The sequence below is a fragment of the Cibotium barometz genome, chromosome 2, assembly GCF_041138505.1.
Source record: "Cibotium barometz isolate CiBa-2024 chromosome 2, ASM4113850v1, whole genome shotgun sequence".
Classification (NCBI taxonomy): Eukaryota; Viridiplantae; Streptophyta; class Polypodiopsida; order Cyatheales; family Cibotiaceae; genus Cibotium; species Cibotium barometz.
The window spans coordinates 49469346-49478236 of NC_141047.1; the positions used below are offsets into that span (position 1 = coordinate 49469346).

Genomic DNA, 8891 nt, shown 5'->3' on the forward strand with positions numbered 1-8891 from the left:
CGTGTCGATTATCCTTGGGAGGATCTATGCCATTCTCCCTCGGCCCACTTTCTCCAGCTTCTCCTTGACCTTTACCTCTTCCACTCTGGGCTATGATAATGCATTGTGACCTTTCCATGGGTAGTAAGGATCTCCTTGCTGATGATGGCCCCATGGAAGGCTTGGGCATATGGACCCAAGTAGTTCAATGTGTTCTTGCTCTTGATGATGTGTACTTAAATTTACTTTAAACTTTTAAGTCTTCCAATGCGCTTAATTATTATGAGATCTTTATCTTCTTAATGTGTTCTTTCTCTTGATGATGTGTTCTTTCTCTTGATGATGTGTACTTAAATAAATTTACTTTAAAATTTTAGGACATAATGGGGGAGATAAATCTCCCCCATTTTGTCCCAATTTTTTGAGATTGTTGTTCGTTTCTTCATGGTAAAGCGCGGCTATAATGCAACCCAAATGCAAGCCACGTTGTTATTTCAACCACTATTTTGTGCCATTTCATACATAACAAATGGTAAATTGTGTGCCATTTTGACCACTATTTTGTGCCATTTTATACAAAGATTTACCATTTCAACCACTACTTTATGCCATTTCAACCACTATTTTGTGTCATTTTATACAAAGGATTTACCATTTCCACCACTACTTTATGCCATTTCATACGTGATAAATAAATAAAAATTCTCACTTTTCTCAGCCATTCCTAAAAAATGGCACATGTGGAAATATCAGCCCAAAAATGTCATTTAATACTTATGAAATTGCACTTTTTAGCTGCCATTTCCATCGAGTTTTATAGCAGTGAAGGATATAAATGACATCTGAAAAGAGTACTGATCAACGATGACACTTGTGTCCCAATTGTAACAAGACCCCTAGAGGTAACATCATTGGTAACATCAACACCCTCACACAAAACTTTCATTGATCCATGTACATGAGAGTGGGGCTTACGTGAACTCTAAGTGCCTTCCTAACATATGACATTCTAACATATGACATTGTTAGATCAAACAGTTTATTATGAAAATTAATGAACCTCGGTTATGTATGCTAGCCTTAAAGAAATAAAAATCTTAATTATATGGGGCAGCCTTAAGCATATTAGGTAAACTACTAATCCATGAGATTAAATGGAGGATAACTTGGATGTCCATACCATAAGAACTAGTTCATTGATAAGGATTGGAGGATGACTTGGACACCGTGTTTGGGTCTCATAGTGATGGCAGATATTGGGGCATGACGATAGTTGGGAGAGAGATGGAAACAAAAACGTTGAAGGATAAGAGAGAGAAAAATCTTTGCCTCCATGATGGCAAAGTTTTGGCCAATACACATGCGGGGTCCCATGCCAAAGGGCATAAAGGCATATGGGTGATTGCATGCTTTGGACACCCCATTTGCAAATCTTTCTGGTCGAAACTCATCTGCATCCTCACCCCAAACCTCTTTGTCTCTATGTATCCAAAGGTTTGCAACAATCAATGATGTCCCACGTGGCAGCCATCGATCGCCCACCTTCACATTGCTCAGTGTCTCGCGCCGACCGAACTCTGGTGCAGGGGGGTATAACCTTAGAGATTCGTTTAATATCATCCCCACCTACACATGCAATATTGAATCTCATCAATGCAAAGTGTAATATTTCATGCATATAAGAGAGAGAAATAAATCTAGAGTTTTTCATCACGTAAAATTAGTTGTTAGGCTAATTATCGTTATCAATGAAATAAAGAGATTTTGGTTGTTAATCCTACATGAGATAAGCTTGGGTTATAATAAGGGAGAGTGTGTCTTGGACCAACTTGAAAAAGAAAATTTGAGCTCAGATCAGCACTTACGTGAGCGTCATCAATCAGCCAACAAGGAACTAGCAAATCATAGATAGTGTGCTATTAGTTTTATGTTGAGAGATATTAAGTACGCTACTCCTTAATATCTTGAGAGATATTAAGTAGGCTACTTAATATATTGTTATTTTTCTATTGATAGATTTTAAGCAGGCTAATTTGGGTTACCTTTGATAAGCCTACAACACTTGGGTATGTTAGTTTTATGTTGAGAGATATTAAGTAGGGTACTGAATATGTTGTTAGTTTTATATTGAGATATAAAACCAAATATGTTGTTACTTTTATGTTGAGAGATATTAAGTAGGTTGCCTTTGATAAGCCTACAAAACTTGAGCTTAGCTTGACAAGGAAGAGAATGTGGAATACATACCACCTTAAAATATTTGTGCTAAGCTTCACAAGGAAGAGAATATTGTGGAATTAAGACCAACTTAACGTACTTGAGCTTAGCTTGAGAAGGAAGAGAATAATATTGTGGAATCAAGACTACCTTAACCTTGGGTTGTAAAGGATAATGTGGGTTCAAGACCTACTAGAGATTAAGTATGGAATAGCCAATGTAATTCTGAATGTTGAAAAAGCAAGCCTGACTAAAAGTGGATAATGTGAGAAGATGAACATGTCTTACTAATATAAAAGTAGGTTAATATTGGAAGTAAACCTCGTGAAACAACTTAAGGCAAATGATTTTGTAAGCTCCCAATAGATACACTCGCACACACAAAAAAACCCTTAATAAATAAGAGCAAGTATTAGGCCTTACAACTTTGAGCTTGTTCAGTTGGTTCGCCTTAGGTTCACCTTTCTCTCCGCACACTTCCAAGACTTCTTCCCTGGCTTTTGCTTGCCACTTTTGGTTAAGTGATAATAAAACCATGGTCCATGCTAGCAAATTTGCAGTGGTCGCATGGCCGGCAAAGAAGAAGGTTTTGCATTCATCTATCACTTGTTCTATGGTAAGGCGAGCTTGCTTGCTATCAAGCTTGGCATCTAGCTCCTCTGCAGCCAGAATCAAGCCTAACAAATCAGTCCCATAAGCAAAGTGAGATCCTGATTCTGCAACTATAGCCTTTCTCCTCAATTCTATGATCTCACGAAGTTCTTTATTGTTTCTGTTCTCCATCTCCTTTATTTGCTGATTTGTGCTAGTGGGAAGGTACCTGTCATCACCCCCATCAAATAAAAGCATTACATTATTCCCAAAATGATTGTATTGATAAAGTAACAACTTAGTTAAAAAAACATTAACAACCTAATTAGCTAAGAACTACTATCAATAACAATAGGTGTAGTCATTTATTAAGGTCTAACTATACAAACATCAAACTTTCCACTACCTTAAGAACTCACAAATTTTATACCAATGGATGAAGCACCTAGTATAGCTAAGAGCAACAAATTAGTTTAAGTCTGATAAGGTAGTGAAGTGCTAGCATTTCAATACTTACGAATAGAGTGGAATGATATTAATTGGGACGGTCAAGTTATTAAGGAGCTCAAGGAGGTGCTCTAGTCTCTCAAACACAGCTTTGCCTTGGAGATAGCTTGATCCAAATGAGCTGCGTGCCAAAATATCAGCTGTCGCATTCTTGATGTCATGTGCCACCTCCAACTCTGCCACATGCCCCTGCTTTCTGACTTGGCTCTCCCATGCTTGCACCATCGCCAATGAGCCGGTCACCATGTCAGCCACCAGTTCCTACCACACAACAAAATTATAGAAGCTCTAAATTGTAATACTACCAAACAACAATCAAATTGTAATATAGTTTAGTGGTAGATGTGCGGAGAAAAAAAAGTATAGAAGCTCTAAATTTGCAATAGAATTTAGTGGTACATGTGCGAAAAAAAGTTAGTCACCAAATGGTGAAAAACCTCTCTCTCTCTCTTCAAGTTATATTGAAGGCATTTTTGAGAGGTTTATAACTAAAACCAGCCCAAAATCTTAGAATTTTCAAACCTTTAACTAGTTTTCGAATTCCAATACTTCAAACTACATACATTGTATTGGGTTTTTGTCACTCCCTGTTTTAAAATTAGTACTCAATAAATAAATGAAAAAAAGTATACTAGTTATTTCAACATTCTATGCATAAAAGTTATTTGAAGATGCAATTAGCTAGATTAACCTCAATTAAGATTTGAAGATATTAGTATGTAACATATTTCAATTTCCAGAGGATTTTATCAAGAGAAGGCTGGCAATTCTATTTCAAAACCCATTGATGTTATATGTATAGAAGACCTTGAGCTTCTCAGAAAAGAATGCAGGGCGAAGGATGTTGCGTTGTTGGTGCCAGTCTTCACCATTGGAGAAGGCAAGCCCTGATCTGCCTAGCAAGCTGTGGAAGGCTTCAGTGGTAGCATAGGGCTTTTGCATTTGCTTCACATCCGCCGAAGAAAAAATGCTTCTCGCATCGTCTGCGCTACTAATCACGAAGGTGGGTTTATTACCCCACCAGAAAACTACACGAGAACCTGCAAGAACAAGCCCAACAAAACACTTAACCTATATATAATATAGTTCAGCAAAGAAAAGGAATCGATCAAGATTATCAATCAAATGTAGTATTTAAGAAGCTGCAAAGATCTTAATCATTAATACGATGAAAATAACGGAACTTATCTGAAGTCATGAGATATAAGGTTAATGCATTAAATCAATGATTATTTGATTGAGCACTGAGTTAAGGGATTCCAGAGATGTGATATACCTGCGTGCTTAGAGAGGAGATTGTTGTAGAAGGGGAAGATATGGGGTAGAAGGAGATGGTGATGAGAGGGGGAAGGGATGTCGGAGAGTTGAGCCTGGGCTTCGAGACGCTTGAGCTCAGGGAGATCTCCGACGATGGGGCGATAAGGCAAGACGGTGAAGCCTTGCTGCAGCAAAGCCCTCCGAAGCGAAAGCGGTCTCCAGCAGTAGACGTAGAAAAGGTAAACAGACAGAGAGGATATTGCAATGGCGAGCAAAGAGTAGAGGAGAGTACTGTCATGGCCAGCAGCTCCACGAAAGCCACAGGCAGCTGCTGCAATTACAAAGGGTAAGAGTAGATGCGCCTGCAATGGCGGCATATTGGCGCTAGTGGCCTGCTCTCTGACACAAGTTGACGAGATGATGCTAGACGTAGTAGTGCTCTGCGACTCACGGCGGCTATGGTGCTAAAACTGCCTCTGCCTCGGCCTTTATAGAAACCACGCGAGACGACGGCGGGTATTTCCAATACGCAAACTTACGCCTACACAGTGACGTCATTCTATAGACGTCATCGCTTAGCACAGCAAATTATTTTGAATTTATCATTGACGACCCAATTACCACTCCTGAAAGCATTAGAAAGAAAATTATTTTTTATATCATCGCTTTCTCTTTCTCTTACCATCTCTTTCTCTTTCTCTTTCTCTTTCTCACACACAATGTTACGGATTGTCCGTCCGTCCCTTTGTGATTGATTGGGGACACCTGATTACCACTATGTTCGTAGCATAGCTCTTGGATGATTCCGAATATTCCTTGTGGAGGACATATGAATTTATAAGTGTTGGATTTAATGCTTATGTGTTATTGTGTCATTTTAGCATATGTTGCTAATATGAAACGTGCAGTTTGAATGGACAACCTGTAAGTTGATGAGATTAACGAGCCTTGTGCTCGTGAGCCGTTATGGCTCGGACATGATGGTGCGTGAGAAGGTCTTCATTTTTGGTATTTTGCCCGTAGTATTTACTACGAGATATTTTGTATTATTGTTGACCGCCCACTTTTCTTATACATGGACGTAGACCTATTAATTTTGTTGCATGTGAATTAGCTCTTGGAGTTCTTTACGTATTTTTTCTTTAGTGGTTTAGATCAGAAGAATTTGTCTAAACTTTTGGTTTAGATAAGAAGAATTTGTCTAAACTTTTGGTAAAAGCAACTCCTACTTTTTGTAAAGGACAAGCCCATGCATAAGTGTGCAACTATTTTTAGAATGTATACTATTTTTATGAATAAAGACATAAATACCCAAGAGGTGGAAGCATGCCGACACTTCTTGGGGGGGAGATTGCACCCCCAATACTGTATTGAAGTATGGATGGAAAGGAGACCAAAGCCCTATTTTCAGAATTGCTAAGCACCTTGTATGCTCAAAATCCATAATCGATAGTGTAAGATTATCCACCATAAATCAATTGAAAGAGAAAAGCACTTATTGGAGACTTTACACTAGAAAATAATTCTGGATTAAACTACGCTTTTAATTCATAATTCAGAACTCAAATTTAATTTCTTTTTCTCTCTCTTTCAATCGGCGAACGGAAGCTAACGATGAGTTTTTCTCAATGCCTGCGATTTCTTCGAGCGTGCTGCGCGGGGTAATCAGCCATGGAGAGTCTCATTTCAATCAGTTTTGCTATAAAGATTTAGTTAAAGCTTTAAAAAGATTTATTTTTTAGAGTTTTTTTTAAAGGAAAAGACCCCATTTTGCGCTGCACTACCGCTCCCCCCTTCTATTTTCAATCACAATTATCTTCTCTCTCATAATTGAAATCAACGCGGCTTGCTTTTCTTTTTTTTTTCTTAGGCACTGAATTTTTTTTCTTAGGCGCTGAATTTTTACAGCTAGCCACTACAACATTTTTAGCGTTGATTCTCACGTGCATGTTTTTTCTTGTTAAGCTTCAGATTTTAAAAAAATCTTAAAGGCTTTTAGTTGCAAGCTTTGGTTAAAGCTTTTGTTGCAAAAGCTTAGGCATTTAAAAGTTTTAAAGCCTTTTTTTTAAAGAAAGAAAGAGAGAGCTTAATATAGTTGGCCACATTTAAGATTTTTACTTCCTTTTTGTGTCTTCTCTTGGGTGTGCCCATCGGCATTTACTTTTTGACCAAAACAAATGTAAAAATTAGCCAACCCTCATGTAATAGTTATAAGAGCTAATAGCTAATAATATAGCTTTTCTAAGCTATTTAGCTATTTTCTAGAGTTATAAATTTAAAAAAGCTTTGTCTATTTAAACCGTATAAAAATATTTCGTTTTTGCTTAAATTTAAAGCTTGTGGAGTATTTAAAAATATTTTATTTTTCGTGAGTGCTCTGCAACTCATGGCTATGGTGCTCTGCAACTCATGGCTATGGTGCTAAAATTGCTTGCCCTTGGGATTTGATGAGTATGGTAAGCGAGACGACAGGTACGAAGTTACACCTACACAGTGACGTCATTCTATAGATGTCATCGCTTAGCACAACAAATTATTTTTAATATATCATTGACAACCAAATTGCCACTCCTGAAAGAAAATTATCATTGAGGTCATCCCATTAACGCCATCTCTTAGAAAGAAAATTATTTTTTATATCATCGCTTATCATCTCTTTCTCTTTCTCACACACACTCTCACCATCTCTTTCTCTTTCTCACTCATACTCTTACCATCCCTTTCTCTTTGTCACACACACTCTTACGGATTGATTGGGGACACTTAATTACCACTATGTTCGTAGTATAGCTCTTGGGTGATTCCGAATATTCCTTGTGTAGGACATATGAATTTATAAGTGTTGGATTTAATGCTTATGTGTTATTGTATAATTTTAGCAGATGTTGCTAATGTGAAATGTGCAGTTTGAATGGACAACCTGTAAGTTGATGAGATTAACGAGCCTTGTGCTCGTAAGCCGTTATGGTGGCTAGGACATGATGGTGGTGATTTGGCGTGAGAAGGTCTTCATTTTTGGTATTTTGCCTGTAGTATTTACTACGAGATATTTTGTATTATTGTTGGCCGCTCACTTTTGTTATACATGGACATAGACCTATTAATTTTGTTGCATGTGAATTAGCTCTTGGGGTTCTTTACGTATTTTTCCTTTAGTGGTTTAGATAAGAAGAATTTGTCTAAACTTTTGGTAAAAGCAACTCTTATTTTTTGTAAAGGACAAGCCCATGCGTAAGTGTGCAACTATTTTTAGAATGTATACTATTTTTATGAATAAAGACATAAATACCCAAGAGGTGGAAGCATGCCGACACTTCTTGGGGGGGAGATTGCACCCTGAATACTGTATTGAAGTATGGATGGAAAGGAGATCAAAGCCCTATTTTCAAAATCGCTAACCACCTTGTATACTCAAAATCCATAATCGATAGTGTAAGATTACCCATACATCAATTGAAAGAGAAAAGCACTTATTGGAGATTTTACACTAGAAAATAATTATGGATTAAACCTCAAATCAAGTTGAAAAGTTGAAGAGTAGGATACGCTTTTAATTCATAATTCAGAAATCAAATTGAATTTCTTTTCCTCTCCCTTGCAATCGATGAACGGAAGCGAACGATGAGTTTTTCTTAGTGCCTATGATTTCTTCTAGCGCACTACGTGGGGTAATCAGCCATGGAGAGTCTCATTTTAATAAGCTTTGTTATAAAGATTTAGTTGAAGCTTTAAAAAGCTTTATTTTTTTAAGTTTTTTTTAAAAGAAAAATACCCCATTCTGCGCTGCACTACCGCTCCCCCCTTCTATATTCAATCACAATCATCTTCTCTCTCACAATTTAAATCAACACGCCCTGCTTTTCTTTTTTTTTTCTTAGGCGCTCAATTTTTACAGCTAGTGGCTACAGTGTTTTTAGCGTTGATTCTCAGTTTCGTGTTTTTTCTTGTTAAGCTTTATATTTTAAAAAAAGCTTAAAGGCTTTTAGTTGCAAGCTTAAAGGCTTTTAGTTTCGTGTTTTTTCCTGTTAAGCTTTATATTTTAAAAAAAGCTTAAAGGCTTTTAGTTGCAAGCTTTGGTTAAAGCTTGTGTTGCAAAAACTTAGGCATTTAAAAGTTTTAAAGCCTTTTTTTTAAAAGAAATAAAGAGAGAGCTTTATATAGTTGGCCGCCTTTATGATTTTTACTTCCTTTTTTCCATCTCCTTTTGGGTGTGCCCATCGGCATTTACTTTTTGACCAAAACAAAGCTAAAAATTAGCCAACCCTCATGTAATAGTTATAAGAGCTAATAGCTAATAATATAGCTTTTCTAACCTATTTAGCCTACTTTCTAGAGTTATG

At 37.1% G+C, this 8891-nt stretch overlaps 1 protein-coding gene across 1 annotated transcript; it reads right to left on the reverse strand.

The window, feature by feature from the left end:
• Positions 1-745: 745 nt before the first annotated feature.
• LOC147641180 (cytochrome P450 709B1-like) lies at positions 746-5005 on the reverse strand. The gene is made up of 5 exons (XM_086809947.1): positions 4571-5005; positions 4102-4334; positions 3305-3555; positions 2620-3016; positions 746-1605 (listed from the first exon to the last, which is right to left on the reverse strand). Exons 1-5 carry the CDS (start codon positions 4926-4928, stop codon positions 1168-1170), a joined length of 1677 nt encoding a protein of 558 aa, XP_086666073.1. The 5' UTR covers positions 4929-5005; the 3' UTR covers positions 746-1167.
• Positions 5006-8891: the final 3886 nt, after the last annotated feature.